General features: G+C 43.9%; 1 protein-coding gene across 2 annotated transcripts in view; it reads right to left on the reverse strand.

The window, feature by feature from the left end:
* Positions 1-3,794: 3,794 nt before the first annotated feature.
* The window catches only part of LOC133538365 (putative sodium-coupled neutral amino acid transporter 11), a 37,626-nt gene continuing 17,069 nt past the window's right edge, over positions 3,795-24,351 (reverse strand). Inside the window, exons 4-11 of one of the 2 annotated variants that reach the window (XM_061879947.1) lie at positions 23,565-23,630; positions 23,386-23,492; positions 23,248-23,327; positions 23,102-23,172; positions 8,905-9,066; positions 8,729-8,841; positions 4,292-4,423; positions 3,795-4,228 (exon numbers count right to left, since the gene is read on the reverse strand). In XM_061879947.1, the coding sequence (XP_061735931.1) occupies positions 3,989-4,228; positions 4,292-4,423; positions 8,729-8,841; positions 8,905-9,066; positions 23,102-23,172; positions 23,248-23,327; positions 23,386-23,492; positions 23,565-23,630 (971 nt within the window). In that variant the 3' untranslated portion in view covers positions 3,795-3,988. Of the gene's footprint in view, positions 4,229-4,291; positions 4,424-8,728; positions 8,842-8,904; positions 9,067-23,101; positions 23,328-23,385; positions 23,493-23,564; positions 23,631-24,351 lie in introns of both variants that reach the window. The other variant, XM_061879946.1, reaches the window with a different exon arrangement.

Below are 24,351 nucleotides of genomic sequence, written 5' to 3' on the forward strand. Positions count from 1 at the left end.
GTGTAGACTTTGTTTACTGTAAGAACGTTTAACTGTGTGACGATTTAACTGTGTGAACATTTAACTGTGTGAATGTTAACTGTGTGAGCATTTAACTGTGTGTAGACTTTGTGTACTGTGTGAACGTTTAACTGTGTGAACATTTAACTGTGTGAATGTTAACTGTGTGAGCATTTAACTCTGTGTAGACTTTGTTTACTGTGAGAACGTTTAACTGTGTGAACATTTTACTGTGTCAACATTTAAATGTGTCAACATTTAACTGTGTGAATGTTAACTGTGTGAGCATTTAACTGTGTGTAGACTTTGTTTAATGTGTGAACGTTTAACTGTGTGAACATTTAACTGTGTGAATGTTAACTGTGTGAGAATTTAACTGTGTGCAGACTTTGTTTACTGTGTGGACTTTTAACTGTGTGAACATTTAAATGTGTGTAGACTTTGTTTACTGTGTGAACGTTTAACTGTGTCAACATTTAACTGTGTGAATGTTAACTGTGTGAGCATTCAACTCTGTGTAGACTTTGCTTACTGTGAGAACGTTTAACTGTGTGAACATTTAACTGTATGAACATTTAACTGTGTCAACATTTAACTGTGTGAATGTTAACTGTGTGAGCATTTAACTGTGTGTAGACTTTGTTTACTGTGTGAACGTTTAACTGTGTGAAAATTTAACTGTATGAACATTTAACTGTGTCAACATTTAACTGTGTGAATGTTAACTGTGTGAGTATTTAATTGTGTGTAGACTTTGTTTACTGTGTGAACGTTTAACTGTGTGGACATTTAACTGTGTGAATGTTAACTGTGTGAGCATTTAACTGTGTGTAGACTTTGTTTACTGTGAGAACGTTTAACTGTGTGAACATTTAACTGTGTCAACATTTAACTGTGTGAATGTTAACTGTGTGAACATTTAACTGTGTGAATATTAACTGTGTGAGCATTTAACTGTGTGTAGACTTTGTTTACTGTAAGAACGTTTAACTGTGTGACGATTTAACTGTGTGAACATTTAACTGTGTGAATGTTAACTGTGTGAGCATTTAACTGTGTGTAGACTTTGTTTACTGTGTGAACGTATAACTGTGTGAACATTTAACTGTGTCAACATTTAACTGTGTGAATGTTAACTGTGTGAACATTTAACTGTGTGAATGTTAACTGTGTGAGCATTTAACTGTGTGCAGACTTTGTTTACTGTGTGAACGTTTAACTGTGTGAACATTTAGCTGTGTGAATGTTAACTGTGTGAGCATTTAACCGTGTGTAGACTTTCTTTACTGTGTGAACGTTTAAATGTGTGAACATTTAACTGTGTGAATGTTAACTGTGTGAGCATTTAACTGTGTGCAGACTTTGTTTACTGTGTGAACGTTTAACTGTGTGAACATTTAGCTGTGTGAATGTTAACTGTGTGAGCATTTAACCGTGTGTAGACTTTCTTTACTGTGTGAACATTTAACTGTGTGAATGTTAACTGTGTGAGCATTTAACTTTGTGTAGACTTTGTTTACTGTGTGAACGTTTAAATGTGTGAACATTTAACTGTGTGTAGACTTTCTTTACCGTGTGAACATTTAACTGTGTGAATGTTAACTGTGTGAGCATTTAACTCTGTGTAGACTTTGTTTACTGTGAGAACGTTTGACTGTGTGAACATTTAACTGTGTGAACATTTAAATGTGTCAACATTTAACTGTGTGAATGTTAACTGTGTGAGCATTTAACTGTGTGTGTACTTTGTTTACAGTGTGAACGTTTAACTGTGTGAACATTTAACTGTGTCAACATTTAACTGTGTGAATGTTAACTGTGTGAGCATTTAACTGTGTGTAGACTTTGTTTACTGTGAGAACGTTTGACTGTGTGAACATTTAACTGTGTCAACATTTAAATGTGTCAACATTTAACTGTGTGAATGTTAACTGTGCGAGCATTTAACTGTGTGTAGACTTTGTTTACTGTGTGAACGTTCAACCGTGTGAACATTTAACTGTCTCAACATTTAACTGTGTAGACGTTAACTGTGTGAACATTACTGTGTGTAGACTTTGTTTACTGTGTGAACGTTTAACTGTGTGAACATTTAACATTTATTTTAACAATTGAAAAAAACTGCAACTCACCTTAAAAAAAAAAAAAGATTTATTTACCTGAATAGATTTTGTTTTTTTTGGCCATTAATAAACAGAGCAGGCTTTGGACATTCCTGCTACAAAACATTTTTACAGCATATTGGACATTTGGCACAAACATGGATGTCTTCAGTGCTGAACTGTACTTCATGTTCACATCAATAAAAAAGAAAAAAACATTATTTTTCTCCTACACATGTCCACTGCTCTCCATTAGGGTGATGAGCGCAGGAGCCTATCCCAGCTGACATGGTCCTAGAGACATTTCAGTCCCCGTCTCACATCAAAGATTGACACGTCAATCACACTACATTGCCAAAAGTATTGGGCCACCTGCCTTGACCCACATATGAAGTTAACGTGCCATCCCATTCCTAAACCATAGGGTTCAAAAATGACCTTCTGCAGGTTAAACTCTCCTGGGAAGGCTGTCCACAATGTTGCGGAGTGTCTTTATAGGAATTGTCCACCATTCTTCCAAAAAGCGCACTGGTGAGGTCACACACTCTCAGTGTCCGTTCTAATTCATCCCAAAGGTCAGGTCAGGACTCTGTGCAGGCCAGTCAAGTACATCCACACCGGACTCTTGTCATCCATATCTTTATGGACCTTGCTTTGTGCACTTGTGCACGGTCGTTTACACCACTGCGGCATGACGTAGTGGGTAGAGCGGCCGTGCCAGACACCCAAGGGTCGCAGGTTCGCTTCCCACCTATTGACATCCAAAATCGCTGGCGTTGTGTCCTTGGGCACTGGTGAATGAATGATGAATAAATGATTGGTGGTGGTCGGAGGGGCCGTAGGCGCAAACTGGCAGCCACGCTTCCGTCAGTATACCCCAGGGCAGCTGTGGCTACTGATGTAGCTTACCACCACCAGGTGTGAATGAATGATGGGTTCCCACTTCTCTGTGAGCGCTTTGAGTATCTAACAATAGAAAAGCGTGATATAAATCTAATCCATTATTATTATTATCATTATTATGCATCCCACACTTGGTGATGCATGGCTTAGATTCAGCCGCCCGGCCATGGAAAAGGAATTCATGAAGTTCTCTGCATACTGTATGTGGGCTAATTAGAAGTTCACATGACGTAGCAAGTGACCGTGCAGAAAGTCTTTGCACTATGCGCTTCCCCCCTCTCTGTCCGTTTACGTGGCCAACCACTTGGTGGCTGAGTTGCTGTTGTTCCCAAAACTCTTCGCTTTTCTTCTAATAAAGTTGACTTTGGAATATGAAATGGACTGGGTGGCATCCTGTGACGGTTCCATGCTGGAAATCACTAAGAGCGGCCCATTCTTTTGCAAATGTTTGTAGAAGCAGTCTCCATGCCTAAGTGCTTTATTTGATACACCGGGTTAAGTGATTTGGATGGGTGGCCAAATACTTTTTGGCAATATAGTGTATGTGTTTCAAGCTTCCACTTCCATCAATAAAGGAGTAAACAAAGTGTTGCGTTCTGACCAGTTCTTCTTTCGGTCAACGCCCCCAGGTTCTTTGATGACACAGAAGCTGGTTTTAAATCAATCAGAGACAGACGTTGCTCATTTTGATATTTTATAACCAAAGCGCTTTGGGAGATCAATCTAGATACAACATTTCAAAGGCACGGTCCAAATTGATCTAATCCTAAAATGGCAGTTTCTCCCCCCTCACTCACTCTCACCCGCCCCTCTTCTTCTCCTCCCTACTTCGGACAGTTGAGCTAACAGATAGTTATGGCTTCATTCCAACATTCCAAATTCAAGGTCTATGTAAAAGGCTCACACTTTAGCTGTTCTAAAATCTGACTAGGAAATAAAAAGACATAGACATATAAGTCGTGCATCAAGGGGGCGTGTCATACTCATAGAGGTGGTAGTGTGGCAGAGACATGAGCCCCCCCACAGTAGAACAAGTCGGCGCCGTGAGAACAGTCCTGGGGGCTGAGGAAGGTCATGGTCAGACTGGTTACCATGACGATGGCTCCCACCAGGATGAGCAGGACGGGGATCCAGTGGTCCCGCTGGTACCAGGGACCCGAGGACAGTTTGAGGTAGCAGGCGGAGGGGACGATGAAGATCAGCGGCGTGGCGCTCACCGCGCCCTGAGAGTCGGAGCAGAAGGGGGGGGTGAGACATGTCCCGAGGAGAAAAGACCCGGGACTTACGTTCAGTTCCAGGACAATTCCCAGACAGTCGGAGGCCAGAGAGATGGCGGCGCAGGCTGCAACTATGATGAAGGTCAGGAAGGTGTGCTCCAGTGTGGACAGCTGCCGCCCGCCCACAGCATGCGACACCACCTGGAAGATACAGCTTCCCCGTTAGAGCTGGGCGCCACCCGCTACCGACTGCAAAGACAAGATATTTAATGTTCCAACTACTAAATGTTGTTATTGTTTTGAAAATATTAGCTCATTTGTGATGTTAAGCCTATGACATGTTCAAAAAAAGCTGAAACCAGTGGCAGAAAAGACAAAAAAAGTTGAGGAATGCCCGTCAAAGACTTATTTGGAACGTCCCACAGGTGAAAACCACTGTCAGTAACTACAGTTGGTCGCTACATCTGTAAAAGTGCAAGTTAAAACTCTACTATGCAAAGCCACAGCCGTTTATCAACAACACCCAGAAACGCTTCGCTGAACCCGAGCTCATCTAAGAGGGCTTGATGCAAAGTGGAAAAGAGTTCTGTGGTCTGACCAGTCCACATTTCAATTGAATAAACTGCGAAGACAAGATATTTAACGTTGGAATTGGTAAACATTGTGATTTTTTTGCAATTATTAGCTCATTTGGAATTTGATGGCTGGAACATGTTCAAAAAAAGCTGGCACTAGTGGCAAAAAAGTTGAGGAATGCCCGTCAAAGACTTATTTGGAACGTCCCACAGGTGAAAACCACTGTCAGTAACTACAGTTGGTCGCTACATCTGTATAAGTGCAAGTTAAAACTTTACTATGCAAAGCCACAGCCATTTATCAACAACACCCAGAAACGCTTCGCTGAGCCCGAGCTCATCTAAGAGGGCTTGATGCAAAGTGGAAAAGTGTTCTGTGGTCTGACCAGTCCACATTTCAATTGAATAGACTGCGAAGACAAGATATTTAACGTCGGAACTGGTAAACATTGTGATTTTTTGCAATTATTAGCTCATTTGTGATGTTAAGCCTGTGACATGTTCAAAAAAAGCTGGCACCAGTGGCAAAAAAGACAAAAAAAGTTGAGGAATGCCTGTCAAAGACTTATTTGGAACGTCCCACAGGTAAAAACCACTGTCAGTAACTACAGTTGGTCGCTACATCTGTATAAGTGCAAGTTAAAACTCTACTATGCAAAGCCAAAGCCATTTATCAACAACACCCAGAAACGCTTCGTTGAGCCCGAGCTCATCTAAGAGGGCTTGATGCAAAGTGCAAAGTGTTCTGTGGTCTGACCAGTCCACATTTCAATTGAATAGACTGCGAAGACAGGATATTTAACTTTGGAACTGGTAAACATTGTTGTTTTTTGCAATTATTAGCTCATTTGGAATTTGATGGCTGCAACATGTTTCAAAAAAAGCTGGCACTAGTGGCAAAAAAGTTGAGGAATGCCCGTCAAAGACTTATTTGGAACATCCCACAGGTGAAAACCACTGTCAGTAACTACAGTTGGTCGCTACATCTGTATAAGTGCAAGTTAAAACCCTACTATGCAAAGCCACAGCCATTTATCAACAACACCCAGAAACGCTTCGCTGAGCCCGAGCTCATCTAAGAGGGCTTGATGCAAAGTGGAAAAGAGTTCTGTGGTCTGACCAGTCCACATTTCAATTGAATAGACTGCGAAGACAAGATATTTAACTTTGGAACTGGTAAACATCGTTATTTTTTGCAATTATTAGCTCATTTGGAATTTGATGGCTGCAACATGTTTCAAAAAAGCTGGCGTGCGTGGCAAATAAGACGGAGAAAGTTGAGGAATGCCCGTCAAAGACTTATTTGGAACATCCCACAGGTGAAAACCACTGTCAGTAACTACAGTTGGTCGCTACATCTGTATACGTGCAAGTTAAAACCCTACTATGCAAAGCCACAGCCATTAATCAACAACACCCAGAAACGCTTCGCTGAGCCCGAGCTCATCTAAGAGGGCTTGATGCATAGTGGAAAAGAGTTCTGTGGTCTGACCAGTCCACATTTCAATTGAATAGACTGCGAAGACAAGATATTTAACGTCAGAACTGGTAAACATTGTGATTTTTTGCAATTATTAGCTCATTTGTGATGTTAAGCCTGTGACATGTTCAAAAAAAGCTGGCACCAGTGGCAAAAAAGACAAAAAAAGTTGAGGAATGCCCGTCAAAGACTTATTTGGAACGTCCCACAGGTGAAAACCACTGTCAGTAACTACAGTTGGTCGCTACATCTGTATAAGTGCAAGTTAAAACTCTACAATGCAAAGCCACAGCCATTTATCAACAACACCCAGAAACGCTTCGCTGAGCCCGAGCTCATCTAAAAGGGCTTGATGCAAAGTGGAAAAGTGTTCTGTGGTCTGACCAGTCCACATTTCAATTGAATAGACTGCGAAGACAAGATATTTAACGTTGGAACTGGTAAACATTGTGATTTTTTGCAATTAGTAGCTCATTTGGAATTTGATGGCTGCCAGATGTTTCAAAAAAGCTGGCACGCGTGGCAAAAAAGACAAAAAAAGTTGAGGAATGCCCGTCAAAGACTTATTTGGAACGTCCCACGGGTGAAAACCACTGTCAGTAACTACAGTTGATCGCTACATCTGTAAAAGTGCAAGTTAAAACTCTACTATGCAAAGGCACAGCCATTTATCAACGACACCCAGAAACGCTTCGCTGAACCCGAGCTCATCTAAGAGGGCTTGATGCAAAGTGGAAAAGTGTTCTGTGGTCTGACCAGTCCACATTTCAATTGACTAGACTGCCAAGACAAGATATTTAACGTTGGAACTGGTAAACCTTGTGATTTTTTGCAATTTTTAGCTCATTTGGAATTTGATGGCTGCAACATGTTTCAAAAAAGCTGGCACACGTGGCAAAAAAGACAGAGAAAGTTGAGGAATGCCCGTCAAAGACTTATTTGAAAACCACTGTCAGTAACTACAGTTGGTCGCTACATCTGTAAGTGCAATCTAAAACTCTACTATGCAAAGCCTCAGCCATTTATCAACAACACCCAGAAACGCTTTGCTGAGCCCGAGCAGGAGCCTATCTCAGCTGTATTTGGGCGGAAGGCGGGTTACACCCTGGACAAGTCGCCACCTCATCACAGGGCCAACACAGATAGACAGACAACATTCACACTCACATTCACACACTAGGGACCATTTAGTGTTGCCAATCAACCTATCCCCAGGTGCATGTTTTTGGAGGTGGGAGGGGCTTATCCCCAGGTACATGTCTTTGGAGGTGGGAGGGGCCTATCCCCAGGTGTATGTCTTTGGAGGTGGGAGGGGCCTATCCCCAGGTACATGTCTTTGGAGGTGGGAGTGGCCTATCTCTAGGTGCATGTCTTTGGAGGTGGGAGGGGCCTATCCCCAGGTGTATGTCTTTGGAGGTGGGAGGGGCCTATCCCCAGGTACATGTCTTTGGAAGTGGGAGGGGCCTATCCCCAGGTGCATGTCTTTGGAGGTGGGAGGGGCCTATCCCCAGGTACATGTCTTTGGAGGTGGGAGGGGCCTATCCCCAGGTGTATGTCTTTGGAGGTGGGAGGGGCCTATCCCCAGGTACATGTCTTTGGAGGTGGGAGGGGCCTATCCCCAGGTGCATGTCTTTGGAGGTGGGAGGAAGCCGGAGGACATGCAAACTCCACACAGAAAGATCCCGAGCCCGGGATTGAACCCAGGACTACTCAGGACCTTCGTATTGTGAGGCAGATACACCAACCCCTCTGCCACCGTGCTGCCCTGAATAACAACCCCACACCATAATTCCTCCTCCACCAAATTTCACACTTGGCACAATGCAGCTTGAAATGTAGCGTTCCCCTGGCAACCTGGTCCACCGCTCTAGAGTCTTATGGCTTAGATGCAGCTGCCCGGCCATGGAAACCCATTGCATGAAGCTCTCTGCGTACTGTAGGTGGGCTAATTGGATAGTAGTCTGTTTATTTCATTTGTTAGTTTTTCCTTTATTACCTCTTGTGTTATTTATTTGACCAAATATTTGTTCCCACAACCGCACCTTAAGTTGGAGTCTTTAATCTTGTCATATGCAAATATAATGACAATAAAGTCTATTCTATTCTAGTTGGAAGGTCACATGAAGTAGCAACTGTGCAGAAAGTCTTTGGACTATGCGCTACACCCCTGTCTGTCAGTTTAAGTGGCCTACCACTTTGCTGGCTGAGTTGCTGTTGTTCCCAAATTTTTCCATTTTCTTATAATAAAGCCGACAGTTGACTTTGGAATATTTAGGACTGGATTTGTTGCACAGGTGGCATCCCGTGACAGTTCCACGCTGGAAATAACTGAAAGCGGCACAAATATTTGTAGAACATGCCTAAGTGCTTGATTTGATACATCGGGCCGAGTGATTAGGACACCTCATTTGGATGGGTGGCCAAAATCCCCCCCCCAAAAAAAGGACTTACCTCTCGAGTGACAAAACACTCCAGTGGAAACGTTGTGATGACGCTGACGCCAAAGCAGAAGCGCCCGACCGCCGCCAGGTTGTCATCTCTGCAGAAGTTCTCAAAGATGTCTCCTTGGGGCACACACACTCTGGTCAGTGTGTGTGTGTGTCAAGTGTGTGTGTGTGTGTTCCTACCTTGTGTGTATCCCGTGAAGCTGACGTAGCCCCCGACTGCGAAGGTGGCGCTGATGAGGAGCGAGGTTCCCACCGAGATGTGCGTGACCCGGGTCCAGTGGGTCAGCGTGGGCTCTGCCAGGGAGCCGTAGAGGAGAAAGCTGTTGTGGTGACATATGAAGGCTGTGGAGTGACAAAACAAAACAAAGGCCCACATGCTTTTACTTTGAAAGTGTCCTGAAAGAACCACTCCACTCCACTCCAGCTTTGAGGCCCGAGGGGACGATCGGACACTGCTGTGTTTCCGTCTCTCTCGTGAGCGTGCGTCTTTCTTCGGGGCGATCTTCACCAACAAAGCAGGAAGACAAAACAACAACTGTTCTTTCTGGAAATATGTTCATACCTTGAACCTTCCAACAAGTGCATTCTCAACTGCCATCCATGCCATGTGAGGATAACTCTGTGTCAGTCCCTCCTTTGTGGATAGGCTGGCACAGACTATTATGTTAGATCCACTATGGACTGGACTCTCACTATTATGTTAGATCCACTATGGACTGGACTCTCACACTATTATGTTAGATCCACTATGGACTGGACTCTCACACTATTATGTTAGATCCACTATGGACTGGACTCTCACACTATTATGTTAGATCCACTATGGACTGCAAGACTCTCACACTATAATGTTAGATCCACTATGGACTGGACTCTCTCACTATTATGTTAGATCCACTATGGACTGGACTCTCACTATTATGTTAGATCCACAATGGACTGGACTCTCACACTATTATGTTAGATCCATTATGGACTGGACTCTCACTATTATGTTAGATCCACTATGGACTGCAAGACTCTCACACTATTATGTTAGATCCACTATGGACTGGACTCTCTCACTATTATGTTAGATCCACTATGGACTGGACTCTCACTATTATGTTAGATCCACAATGGACTGGACTCTCATACTATTATGTTAGATCCATTATGGACTGGACTCTCACTATTATGTTAGATCCACTATGGACTGCAAGACTCTCACACTATTATGTTAGATCCACTATGGACTGGACTCTCACTATTATGTTAGATCCACTATTGACTGGACCCTCACACTATTATGTAAGATCCACTATGGACTGGACTCTCACTATTATGTTAGATCCACTATGGACTGGACTCTCAATATTATGTTAGATCCACTATGGACTGGACTCTCTCGCTATTATGTTAGATCCACAATGGACTGGACTCTCACACTATTATGTTAGATCCACTATGGACTGGACTCTCACTATTATGTTAGATCCACTACGGACTGGACTCTCACACTATTATGTTAGATCCACTATGGACTGGACTCTCACACTATTATGTTAGATCCACTATGGACTGGACTCACTATTATGTTAGATCCACTATGGGCTGGACTCTCACTATTATGTTAGATCCACTATGGACTGCAAGACTCTCACACAATTATGTTAGATCCACTATGGACTGGACTCTCACACTATTATGTTAGATCCACAATGGACTGGACTCTCACACTATTATGTTAGATCCACTATGGACTGGACTCTCACACTATTATGTTAGATCCACAATGGACTGGACTCTCACACTATTATGTTAGATCCACAATGGACTGGACTCTCACACTATTATGTTAGATCCACTATGGACTGCAAGACTCTCACACTATTATGTTAGATCCACTATGGACTGGACTCTCACACTATTATGTTAGATCTACCATGGACTAGACTCTCACACCATTATGTTAGATCCACTATGGACTGGACTCACTATTATGTTAGATCTACTATGGACTGGACTCTCACACCATTATGTTAGATCCACTATGGACTGGACTCACTATTATGTTAGATCCACTATGGACTGGACTCTCACACTATTATGTTAGATCCACTATGGACTGGACTCACTTTTATGTTGGATCCACTATGGACTGGACTCTCACACTATTATGTTAGCTCCACTATGGACTGGACTCACTATTATGTTAGATCCACTATGCTGGTTTTGGGACTGTGGACCGGTGCCAGATCATTCTGGAAAATGAAATCATCATCTCCATAGAGCTTTTCAACAGATACAGCTTCAATAGCCGTATTCCCACGGTCAAGCCACTCCTGAACTCAAGACAACGCAAGAAGCGTCTGACTGACGGACAGTTGCAGAGTTGTCCAGAGTCCTGTTTTCTTTATCACTTTGTTTACCAATAAAGATGTGATTAATGTATGATGTCTCAGGTGTGATTCACTACCGTATGCCACACTGGATTCCAGGTGATTGAAATACCACAACATTTTGTTCGGATAAGTTAGATTCAAGAACTTGCACACAAAGCAACACTGGAGGTGACTATGACGTCTGCTTTTTCCGCACATGCGTACTAGGTCACATTGCGCCGGCTGACGGAGGGGGTCTTAAACGGTGGCATTGTTGTGTGTGGACACATACAAGGTTAGGTGGGTGTGGAGAGAACGGAGCCGACGAGCCGACAGCGGGCTCGGACAAACGATGGTGGGGAGAGGGCGGAGCGTGCGGCGAAGCAGGGAGCGAGACTGCAGCCATCAGCGTCAGGTGCGTACACCACACACCTGCGCTCAATCGCCACATCTTCTGCTGCAACACAAAAAGGGCGAAGGAGGAACGATCAAGGGAGAAGTAGGAGAGGAACCATCCGATCACAACGACCAAGAGAGCAACGAGCGAGACCAAGAGAGAGATGAGCCCCCACGGCGGACGCAACCGCCGGCCACCGAAAGGTGCTCCGCCGCGACGAGCAGGAAAAGCCGGCAATTGACGCGACAGACAGGCAAGAAGACATCATGTGTATTGAAATAATAAACAAGGGTCAAACCTGCTATGATCTTTCATGCACCGAGTGTCACTGCAACCCACACAAGGACGGCAGGAAATCCGTCACAGTGGCGCCGACGTGGGAGAGACAATTTGAAGCGGAGGGCGATGACGTCATCTGGTCTCTTGTCGCGAGGTACAGATGATGCAAGCGCTTGTGGACTGGATGGGGGGAGGAGGCGAGGCCCCTGCCCTAGAAGGAAAAGTCGAGGAAAATGCCGGTGAAAACGGAGCGAAGTCCCTCCACCTCGAAGGTGGGGCTGGGCAGGTGGCAGTGGCATCCGCAGGGCACCAGGGCGAGCTGTTGGCCAAAAAGATGGAGGAGGAAGAAGCTAAAACACAGCCACAAGACCAGCAGGTAGAAGAGCCTGCTGACAAGAAGGGAGGACCAGAAGACAAGACGGTAGAAGATGATGCCGCGGACAAGATGGAGCAGGATTAAGCTAAAGTACAATCAGAAGACAAAAAAGCAGCAGAGAAGGTAGAAAATGACGCCGCAAACAAGGAGCAGGAAGAAGCTAAAGTACATGGTCCAGAAGAGGGGCCAGGGCCTGCAACATGTCAAACCCCAGTGCCTGCACCACAGCCAGGGGAGCGGGCAACTAAAGAAAATGAGGAAGAAGCGCAAGATGGAAAAGAGGAAATACTTGGAGAAATGCAAGAAAAGGACAAAGAAGAAGTCAAAGAGGACAAAGGGAAAGTTAAACAAGGAGAAGCGGACGGAACTCGAGAAATTGAGAAAGAAGAAGAAATACTTGGAGAAATGCAAGAAAAGGACGAAGAAGACGTCAAAGAGGACAAAGGGAAAGTTAAACAAGGAGAAGCGGACGGAACTCGAGAAATTGAGAAAGAAGAAGAAATACTTGGAGAAATGCAAGAAAAGGACGAAGAAGACGTCAAAGAGGACAAAGGGAAAGTTAAACAAGGAGAAGCGGACGGAACTCGAGAAATTGAGAAAGAAGAAGAAATACTTGGAGAAATGCAAGAAAAGGACGAAGAAGACGTCAAAGAGGACAAAGGGAAAGTTAAACAAGGAGAAGCGGAAGGAACTCAAGAAATTGAGAAAGAAGAAGAAATACTTGGAGAAATGCAAGAAAAGGACGAAGAAGACGTCAAAGACGACAAAAGGAAAGTTAAACAAGGAGAAGCGGAAGGAACTCAAGAAATTGAGAAAGAAGAAGAAATATTTGGAGAAATGCAAGAAAAGGACGAAGAAGACGTCAAAGAGGACAAAGGGAAAGTTAAACAAGGAGAAGCGTAAGGAACTCGAGAAATTCAGAAAGAAGAAGAAATACTTGGAGAAATGCAAGTAAAGGACGAAGAAGACGTCAAAGAGGACAAAGGGAAAGTTAAACAAGGAGAAGTGGAAGGAATTCAAGGAAATGATAAAGACAAGGAAAAAACCAAAGAGAGGGAGGCAACGCTGAGGACGGAGAACTTGGGAAAGAAAAAGATGAAGAGGAGCATGGTGATGATGATGAGGAAGACCATGGAGATGATGATGATGACGAGGAAGACCATGGTGAGGATGATGATGACAAGGAAGACCATGGTGAGGATGATGATGACGAGGAAGACCATGGTGAGGATGAGGATGATGAGGAAGACCATGGTGATGATGATGATGATGATCAAGAGGAACGTGGTGATGATGATGATGAGGAGGAGGACAAAGAGGACGAAGAAGAAGAAGAAGAGAAGGCAGGTGGCCGTGGCAGTTTTTTTTCCCGCCTCTTCCAAAAAGGGGGGGGGAGTACGCTCAACCGGACTGAAGCCCGGTTTGAGTTTTGCGATGGAGGCCTGAGGAGGGACGGAGCCGACGAGCCGACAACGGGCTCGGACAAACGATGGTCCGGACCAAGATGGCGGCGAGAGGGCGGAGTGTGCGGCGAAGCGGAGAGGCGGGGCGCGCCTGGAGCGAGACTGCAGCCATCAGCGTCAGGTGCGTACACCACACACCTGCGCTCAATCGCCACATCTTCTGCTGCAGCACAAAAAGGGCGAAGGAGGAACGATCAAGGGAGAAGTAGGAGAGGAACCATCCGATCACAACGACCACGAGAGCGACATGCGAGACCAAGAGAGAGATGAGCCCTCACGGCAGACGCAACCACCGACCAGCAGGAAAAGCCGGCGCGCTAGCAATTGACGCGACAGACAGGCAAGAAGACATCATGTGTTTTGAAATAATAAACACGAGTCAAACCTGCTATGATGTGCACAGAGTGTCACTGCAACCCACACCAGGACGGCAAGAAATCCGTCACCGTGGGATTTACCCTGGATAACCTTATCCGGCTTAGTGCCAGTCCAAAAGCATTCGCCGTTTTCCGTAGTCTTCCCTCGACGGCCGGGTAATACAGAGCACACGCTATCTTTTTTTTGGGTGTCGGAATAATTGTTTCTAAACAATCACAAAAAACTCTGTATTACATTGTGTTCCTTACAAGAAGACAAAAAGGCTGTCTTTGAAACCAACCAAGAAGAAGGCTCGTAAAACTCCACTGGGATTTCAAAGCGGACGGATGGCTGGAGGAACTCTTTTTGAAGTATTTTACAAACTCTTTTTTAAGTATTCTATGGAACTCTCTGTGAACTAGTTTATGGGACTCTTTGAACTATTATATGGAACTCTTTTTGAACTATTTGACGAACTCTCTTCAAACTGTTCGGTAACCGAAGGCAACACTGTTTACGACCCGCTTCCCTCAGGAAGCAGCTGTGGGAAGGAGGGGGGAGAAAGTCAAATAAAGAAGGAAGAGTACAATCCTTGGGCAGAGCATGGTGCAGGACTGTACAGAGAGTACAGTGGCCATGTCTCTCCTCAGATCTGAGTCCAAGTTTGATTTTTTGCCTTTTGTCTTGTTTAACCTTCGTCTTGTGTTAGGGTCGGCACCGACCCATTTTAGTTTTTAAATGCATAAAAGAACCACATACATTTATTTTTATGCATCAAGGCTTTTTGACTTTGTCAGGAACCTCTATTTCAACAAAATAAAAGTTGTTTTTTTTGTTTCACTAAATTATAAAATGCTCTGGTTGAAATTATCACCTTGGTGTTGTTAGGGTCGGTTTCGACCCAGTTATAAAAATAAGACTGTAAAGCAATATGTAGAGCCAAAACTGAACACACTGACGGCCAGCTCCTCTCCCAATCATGTGAGCTTTAGGAGATTCTCATTTTACCTTGTTATCCGGTACAAAAACAAACAAAGACGGGCATGTCCACACATTTGAGGTCAATTCAGTATAGAGATGTTGACTTGCAGAGTGCACATTTCCCATTTCCAGCATGCAAAAATGAAAAAAAGATTTACAGTGAGAGAAGTTCTGGATAATATTTTTGGTGAAAATGAGGTAGAGGACACAAAGCAGCATAGTGATAGTGATATGGATGATCAGGTTTCTGAGAAGGAAGACAATGTGGAGTATCATCCAGAAGACACAGACAAATCTGATGAGTCTGATGAGGAGGCCACCGGTGGTGAGAAGAAGGACAATAACTTTTCAGGATAGTTACCATGGTGGGCACAGTGAAGAAAAATAAACCTGTGCTGCATGCTGAAATATTCAAGGTGAAGGACAGGGCTCCTCCTCAAAGTTTGCTTTTACAGACACCACCAATGTTGTCTCATATTGTCCGGAAAAAAAAAAACGGAATGTGATGCTTATGTCTACTCTTCACAAAGATGCATCAGGAAGTGACAAAAAGCCCACAATTGTCCTCAACTATAACAAGAACAAAGGAGGAGTGGACAACCTGGACAAGCTGACTGCCACTTACACTTGCCAGCAAATGACCAGGAGATGGCCAATGGTTGTGTTTTACAACATCCTCGATATGTCTGCATGTCATGCATTTGTGTTGTGGACCCACATCTACCAAGGGTGAAACTCAACCAAAAAAAAAAAAAACCGAGAGAATGTTTCTTGAGGAGCGGAAAATTCCCCTGTCAAGCCACACATTGAGCAAAGGGTACGGGTGCCCTGAGACCCAGACACTTGTGCCTTGGTCAGACAGCTGCAGAGCTTACCTACCACTCTGTCCACTTCATCATCAACACAAAGAGCATCTACGCCAGCATCCTCCTCAGCCAGCTCTGCCTCAACACCAACCAAAACAGCCAGTGCCAAAACTCCTCTCAGGCCACCTGATTCTCAAAGAAAGAGGTGTCAGGTCTGCCCAAGCAGTAAGGAGAGAAAGACAAACTTATTGTGCTTCAACTGCAAGAAATATCTCTGCAAAGAACACACTAAAAGTGTCACTTTTTGCCACACATGCATGTAAACACACACACATACACATGCAAGTTCTTGCTCACAGAGACTTTTACTCTGATTTAGTTTTTTTTATTAGTTTAAGAACTAGTAATCTATTTCAATTGGTTTGATTTGCTTAATTGGTTGTTATTTGCTTGATGTTGAAGTTCTGCTGCCGAAAATAATATTTTTTAGCCTTTTTCTTGGAAGTAAATATATATGGGTCGAAATTGACCCGTAACACCATAGATGTTACTATAGTTAAAATTATTAAAATGAAAAAATAAATAAAACAAATTTATTTAAGAGATGTGTTGTAATACCCCTCAGTAATGGTCAGGTAACACAACAACCTTTTTTTTATTTATCAATCAATCAATCAATCAATCAATGTTTACTTATATAGCCCTAAATCACTAGTGTCTCAAAGGGCTGCACAAACCACTACGACATCCTCGGTAGGCCCACATAAGGGCAAGGAAAACTCACACCCAGTGGGACATCGGTGACAATAATCAATCAATCAATCAATCAATGTTTACTTATATAGCCCTAAATCACTAGTGTCTCAAAGGGCTGCACAAACCACCACGACATCCTCGGTAGGAAAACTCACACCCAGTGGGACGTCGGTGACAATGATGACTATGAGAACCTTAGAGAGGAGGAAAGCAATGGATGTCGAGCGGATCTAACATGATACTGTGAAAGTTCAATCCACAATGGATACAACACAGTCGCGAGAGTCCAGTCCAAAGAGGATCCAAGACACAGCAGCGAGAGTCCCGTTCACAGCGGAGCCAGCAGCAAACCATCCCAAGCGTAGGCGGACCAGCAGCGCAGAGATGTCCCCAGCCGATACACAGGCGAGCAGTACATGGCCACCGGATCGGACCGGACCCCCTCCACACGGGAGAGTGGGACATAGAAGAAAAAGAAAAGAAACGGCAGATCAACTGGTCTAAAAAGGGAGTCTATTTAAAGGCTAGAGTATACAAATGAGTTTTAAGGTGAGACTTAAATGCTTCTACTGAGGTGGCATCGCGAACTGTTACCGGGAGGGCATTCCAGAGTACTGGAGCCCGAACGGAAAATGCTCTATAGCCCGCAGACTTTTTTTGGGCTTTGGGAATCACTAATAAGCCGGAGTCCTTTGAACGCAGATTTCTTGCCGGGACATATGGTACAATACAATCGGCAAGATAAGATGGAGCTAGACCGTGTAGTATTTTATACGTAAGTAGTAAAACCTTAAAGTCACATCTTAAGTGCACAGGAAGCCAGTGCAGGTGAGCCAGTACAGGCGTAATGTGATCAAACTTTCTTGTTCTTGTCAAAAGTCTAGCAGCCGCATTTTGTACCAACTGTAATCTTTTAATGCTAGACATGGGGAGACCCGAAAATAATACGTTACAGTAGTCGAGGCGAGACGTAACAAACGCATGGATAATGATCTCAGCGTCTTTAGTGGACAGAATGGAGCGAATTTTAGCGATATTACGGAGATGAAAGAAGGCCGTTTTAGTAACGCTTTTAATGTGTGCCTCAAAGGAGAGAGTTGGGTCGAAGATAATACCCAGATTCTTTACCGTGTCGCCTTGTTTAATTGTTTGGTTGTCAAATGTTAGAGTTGTATTATTAAATAGAGTTCGGTGTCTAGCAGGACCGATAATCAGCATTTCCGTTTTTTTGGCGTTGAGTTGCAAAAAGTTAGCGGACATCCATTGTTTAATTTCATTAAGACACGCCTCCAGCTGACTACAATCCGGCGTGTTGGTCAGCTTTAGGGGCATGTAGAGTTGGGTGTCATCAGCATAACAGTGAAAGCTAACACCGTATTTGCGTATGATGTCACCTAGCGGCAGCATGTAGATGCTGAAGAGTGCAGGGCCAAGGACCGAACCCTGGGGAACTCCACACGTTACCTTAACGTAGTCCGAGGTCACATTGTTATGGGAGACACACTGCATCCTATCAGTAAGATAAGAGTTAAACCAAGACAGGGCTAAGTCTGACATACCAATTCGTGTTTTGATACGTTCTAATAAAATATTATGATCGACGGTATCGAAAGCAGCGCTAAGATCGAGGAGCAGCAACATAGATGACGCATCAGAATCCATCGTTAGCAATAGATCATTAGTCATTTTTGCGAGGGCTGTCTCCGTGGAGTGATTTGCCCTGAAACCGGATTGAAAGGTTTCACATAGATTGTTAGACGCTAAGTGTTCATTTAACTGCTCCGCAACAATTTTTTCAAGGATTTTTGAAATAAAGGGAAGGTGAGACACCGGTCGGTAATTTACCATGAGGTCAGGATCGAGGTTAGGTCTTTTAAGAAGAGGATGAATAACCGCTTTTTTGAATGCTAGGGGAACAGTGCCCGAGGAGAGTGATAAGTTTATAATATTTAGCACTGATGGACCTAATAATACAAAGAGCTCCTTGATCAGTTTCCCAGGAAGAGGGTCAAGTAAACATGTTGTCTGTTTTATTCCATTTACACGTTGTAACAATTCCTCTAATGTTATTTCCTCAAAACGAGAGAAAGTATTTTGGAGGGCAGTATCCGCCGTATATACAATCGTGTCAGTGTTAATAGAACCCCGTTGTAGCTGGGACGCATTGTCTTTAATCTCCTTTCTAATGACTTCAATTTTCTTACTAAAGAATTGCATAAAGTCATCAGCTGAGTGGGTTGAGCTACTGGAAGGAGTCCCTTGTTGGGTTAGCGATGCTACCGTACTAAACAAAAATTTAGGATCGTTTTTATTACGGTGGATGAGATTTGAGTAATATTTAGCTTTAGCTAAGCTAAGCATGCGTTTATAAGTTATTAAACCATCACTCCATGCTTGATGGTGCACCTCAAGTTTAGTCGTGCGCCATTTGCGTTCCAGCTTTCTACATAATAATTTCTGAGCTCTAGTTTCTTCTGTAAACCACGGGGTGCGCTTTTTTGGAGCCTTTTTTAACTTTAGCGGTGCTATGTTATCAATGGTTTCGCGCAGGGCGTCGTTAAAGTTGTTAGTGAGGTTATCAATAGAGCCCACATACTTTGGGAATGGTGCCATTACCGAGGGCAGTAGGTCAGCAAGAGTTGTCGTTGTGGCTGTATTAATGTTGCGGCTGCTATAGCAGTTATTATTATTATTAGTTTGACGAACATGCGTCTGAACCTCGAATTTTATAAGGTAATGATCAGACAATACTTTAGTATACGGGAGTATCGTAACTTTGGAAACGGTGATGCCCCTGACAAGCACTAGGTCTATCGTATTACCGTTGCGATGCGTGGGTTCATTTATTATTTGTGTGAGACCACAGCTATCAATTACAGTCTGGAGCGCTACGCACGGTGGGTCCGATGGGGTATTCATATGTATATTAAAGTCCCCCATTATGATTATATTATCGGCGTGTGTCACTAGATCAGCAACGAACTCTGAGAATTCATTAATAAAGTCCGAATAGGGCCCTGGGGGGCGGTAGATAACAGCCAGGTGTAGAGGCAGCAGTGTGACAGACCTCATAGTAAGCACCTCAAACGATTTATATTTATTATTTATGTTAGGACTAAGGTTAAAGTTTTCGTTGTATATTAGTGCAACCCCCCCACCCCTTTTGAGCGGACGGGCAATATGCGCATGTGTAAAGTTAGGAGGACATGCCTCATTTAGCGCAAAAAAGTCGTTTGGTTTAAGCCAGGTTTCGCTGAGACCGATGACGTTAAGATTGTTGTCTCTGATAATATCATTAACTAACAACGTTTTAGGAGACAATGATCTTATGTTTAAAAAACCTATATTATAGGTAGTGGGCTGTTTTAGGGAGTTTTTGATCAAATTATCCGTAGTAGCAATATTAATAATGTTGTGTTTATTATGCCCAGTGCATTTAGTATAGTTACGACCATATCTAGGAATTGATACGACAGGAATTTTCCGATTGTTTGATTGTTGCTTTGATAAACTGCACGCATCATGGTTAGCCTCCTCAGTAACGGGGATTTTCCGATTGTTTGTTTGTTGCTTTGATAAACTGCACGCATCATAGTTAGCCACCTCAGTAAAACACATGTCCAACTCTGAAACACTCAAAGCAGAAAAAACTTGTTCTAATTTAACTGACTCCTTACCCAGACCAGTAGTCTCGCATTTTCCATCTAAATCCGTCTTCGGGATGGAGGAAAGTGGTGTTCTGTGGGGATTAGCCTTCTGCTTTGTTTTTAGCCCCGCTCGGCATCCGCGTTTCCGATCACACCGCTGGCGTCTGCTCCGTAGACGGCCCCCGCTGCTACTAGACTCCGCTGCTTCACAGGCCGCTGGATGTAGCCCCCGATGTATTCCCATGCTAGTTAGCAAGTCTAGCACGCAAGTGTCTATCGGTCCAAAACGGCCCGATGTGTCCACATCCAGAAGTGTCTGGCGGTCGTACGTGATCACGGAGTGACCACGATGTGAGCCAGCCATAAAGTTTGTGGAACTGTCCGGTATTTCTGTCAAATGTTCCATCTTTAGCAGGAGCTCCTCGAGTGCGCAGCCCGTCCGGGCGCCGCCATCTTGGTAATTTATACGATTCTCTTGAAGTTCGTTTTACCATTTTTTTTTCAATTGAAATCGAGGGGTATACTGACAAAAAAAGGCCCAATGGCCCAAACCAAAAATATTAAAACCAATATTTTCATGGATAAGGAAACCTAACGAGGTAACCAAGAGATGAGAAACAAATTGGATGATAGATAATTGTTTTTAGTGTATTTTACAGCTGATTTAAAACATGGGTCAAAACCGACCCGTTAACATAAGAGATGGTAACAGAAAGCTAACACAAGAGGAAGGTTAATAGATGTCCTCTGTGTTTGAACCTGACAATGGGAGCCCGCATTCTTGTTGTCCCACCTTTGACAAATGGACCAAGTTTTTCGGTATGTAAAATCCGAGCTGATCCGGACATTGGAAAGTTCCCTTGCCGCCTGAGAAGTGTTGTATCCCGAATAGCTGCAATGGCTTTCTCTTAAGGTATTCATGCGGGATTTCCACAAGAAGGAGAAACACGGGAATGTCCGGATGACTCGCCTCCATATTTCCAGCGGTTACCTCCGAGTTCCTGAACTGCTTTATCATGAAGCTGGCTGTGCCGCGGTCTTTCTGACGTCACTTCCTGTGTGGGACGCGGTCTTTCTGCCGTCACTTCCCCTCTGAACTCAGTTTGTAAACGATCAACGAGTCCATACAGAGCTAAGAGCCGGAGATTCTAGGGATACACGGCGCACTTTCCCGTGTAAAAAATCGGACTTTAAGCGATAGTTTAGTGTGGCCAAATAAGTATATGGTTAAGTGGTTAAGACATGGCCTTAGTCTAGAAGGGGCCTTAATCTCCCCCTGTGGATGTTGTGAACCGTTTCACTCGTACATATTTGATCAACTTGTTGTTTCGGATGTGGCGAAGTCGGGAGAGCGGCCGTGCCACCAATCTGAGGGTTACTGGTTCAATCCCCAATTTCTACCATCCTAGTCACGTCTGTTGTGTCCTTGAGCAAGACATTTAGACACCGAACTCTATTTAATAATACAACTCTAACATTTGACAACCAAACAATTAAACAAGGTGACACGGTAAAGAATCTGGGTATTATCTTCCACCCAACTCTCTCCTTTGAGTCACACATTAAAAGCGTTACTAAAACGGCCTTCTTTCATCTCCGTAATATCGCTAAAATTCGCTCCATTCTGTCCACTAAAGACGCTGAGATCATTATCCATGCGTTTGTTACGTCTCGCCTTGACTACTGTAACGTATTATTTTGGGGTCTCCCCATGTCTAGCATTAAAAGATTACAGTTGGTACAAAATGCGGCTGCTAGACTTTTGACAAGAACAAGAAAGTTTGATCACATTACGCCTGTACTGTATATACCTTTATATACATATATACATACATATATACCTATACTGTATATACCTTTATATACATATATACATACATATATACCTATACTGTATATACCTTTATATACATACATATATACCTATACTGTATATACCTTTATATACATATATACATACATATATACCTGCACTGGCTTCCTGTGCACTTAAGATGTGACTTTAAGGTTTTACTACTTACGTATAAAATACTACACGGTCTAGCTCCATCCTATCTTGCCGATTGTATTGTACCATATGTCCCGGCAAGAAATCTGCGTTCAAAGGACTCTGGCTTGTTAGTGATTCCCAAAGCCCAAAAAAAGTCTGCGGGCTATAGAGCGTTTTCCGTTCGGGCTCCAGTACTCTGGAATGCCCTCCCGGTAACAGTTCGAGATGCCACCTCAGTAGAAGCATTTAAGTCTCACCTTAAAACTCATTTGTATACTCTAACCTTTAAATAGACTCCCTTTTTAGACCAGTTGATCTGCCGTTTCTTTTCTTTTTCTTCTATGTCCCACTCTCCCTTGTGGAGGGGGTCCGGTCCGATCCGGTGGCCATGTACTGCTTGCCTGTGTATCGGCTGGGGACATCTCTGCGCTGCTGATCCGCCTCCGCTTGGGATGGTTTCCTGCTGGCTCCGCTGTGAACAGGACTCTCGCTGCTGTGTTGGATCCGCTTTGGACTGGACTCTCGCGACTGTGTTGGATCCATTGTGGATTGAACTTTCACAGTATCATGTTAGACCCGCTCGACATCCATTGCTTTCCTCCTCTCTAAGGTTCTCATAGTCATCATTGTCACCGACGTCCCACTGGGTCATTATTGTCACCGATGTCCCACTGGGTGTGAGTTTTCCTTGCCCTTATGTGGGCCTACCGAGGATGTTGTGGTGGTTTGTGCAGCCCTTTGAGACACTAGTGATTTAGGGCTATATAAGTAAACATTGATTGATTGATTGATTGATTTGACCCTTGCTCCTGATGGGTCCTGGTTAGCGCCTTGCACGCCATCAGTGTGTGGATGGGCGAATGTGGAAATACCGTCAAAGCGCTTTGGGTTCCTTAAAGAGAGGTAGAAAGGCGCTATACAAGTACAACCATTCACCATTTCAATCTTGCAGGGAAACTCACCAAAAGACATGACACCAACCGCTTGAATGGCATTCCACTTTGCAAACACCCATGCGTCCTGTGTCGGGGGTCTGGGGGGGAGGGGGGACACACCTTTGTCTTGAGCCAAACACTTTCGTACCACAACCAGAACTGTGCCGTCATACATCTGCGGCCCCAAGGTTGCGGCTCTGATGATCACGATGACGAGGACGATACCCGTCAGAACCACGGACGTGAAGGACACCTGCCGACACCAAAAAAAATGTATCACCTGAACACACTCTGCGCTAACCAGCACTCACCTTGCCGAGTTTCTCGATATTGCGGTAGAGCGAGAGAGGCAGCGTGCATAGGAGGGTGGTCAGTATGATGACAAAGTCACGGTTGGCGAGGAGGTGATCCGGACCGACTGCACAGCAAAGAGCAACATGTGTGTTTGGCGCTCGCCGCGGTGCATGAACAGGACTTGTGGTCGGCCTACCTCCAGGAATTCTTTCTAGGACCTTAGTCAGCGTGTCGCCGGCTGTAATGTTGTAGCTGATCATAGCTGGGGAACAACACAATCATCCGCTTTATTCATTCCCGTCATGACTTTTCAAGGAGACTGTCCGCATCGGAATGCGCCTCGGGTCGGTTGGAGTTTGGCCTAAAGTTTCCAGGAAAGTATAAACCGACATCGCGCATTCTGCCAGACCTCGAGCAAATCCAAAGACACTTCAGGTCGGACATCAAAATTACACTTCAATGATTGTTTTTTTAGGCGCCTGTAAAAAAAGGAACCGTTTAATCATGGTAACTACAATAAGTTGTTGATATTTTGCACATTTGCTAAAAGAAGATATTGTAAGAATGAGATATTTTAAAGTGTTTTTTTTTTCAATCCATTGTCATGTTTAAAGCAGCCAGTATTTTCCCGAAACTCTTTATTTTGTCTTAATTGGCTCCTGTTTGTCGGCTGTTTTGAAGAAGCAGCTGCACTCCTTTCTGGGCGAGACGTGCTGTTTTCGCTCTACATAAGCGGACTCTTTTTGTTTGGATTTAGACATCGCTTGCTGATGCTGCGGTCGCATTGTAAGGGCTGGTCTCCTAAAACGTGGTATTGCACCATTCTGTCTCTGGGGGTCCTTTTTACTCAACATAAGAATGTAAGAATGATATATTTTTAAGTGTTTTTTTTTAATCCATAGTCATGTTTAAAGCAGCCAGTATTTTCCCGTGTAGTGCGCTTTTATCTTGTGTCCGCCAGTAAAGTCTTTGTTTTGTCTTAA

Source organism: Nerophis ophidion, linkage group LG19 (assembly GCF_033978795.1).
Source record: "Nerophis ophidion isolate RoL-2023_Sa linkage group LG19, RoL_Noph_v1.0, whole genome shotgun sequence".
Lineage (NCBI taxonomy): Eukaryota > Metazoa > Chordata > Actinopteri > Syngnathiformes > Syngnathidae > Nerophis > Nerophis ophidion.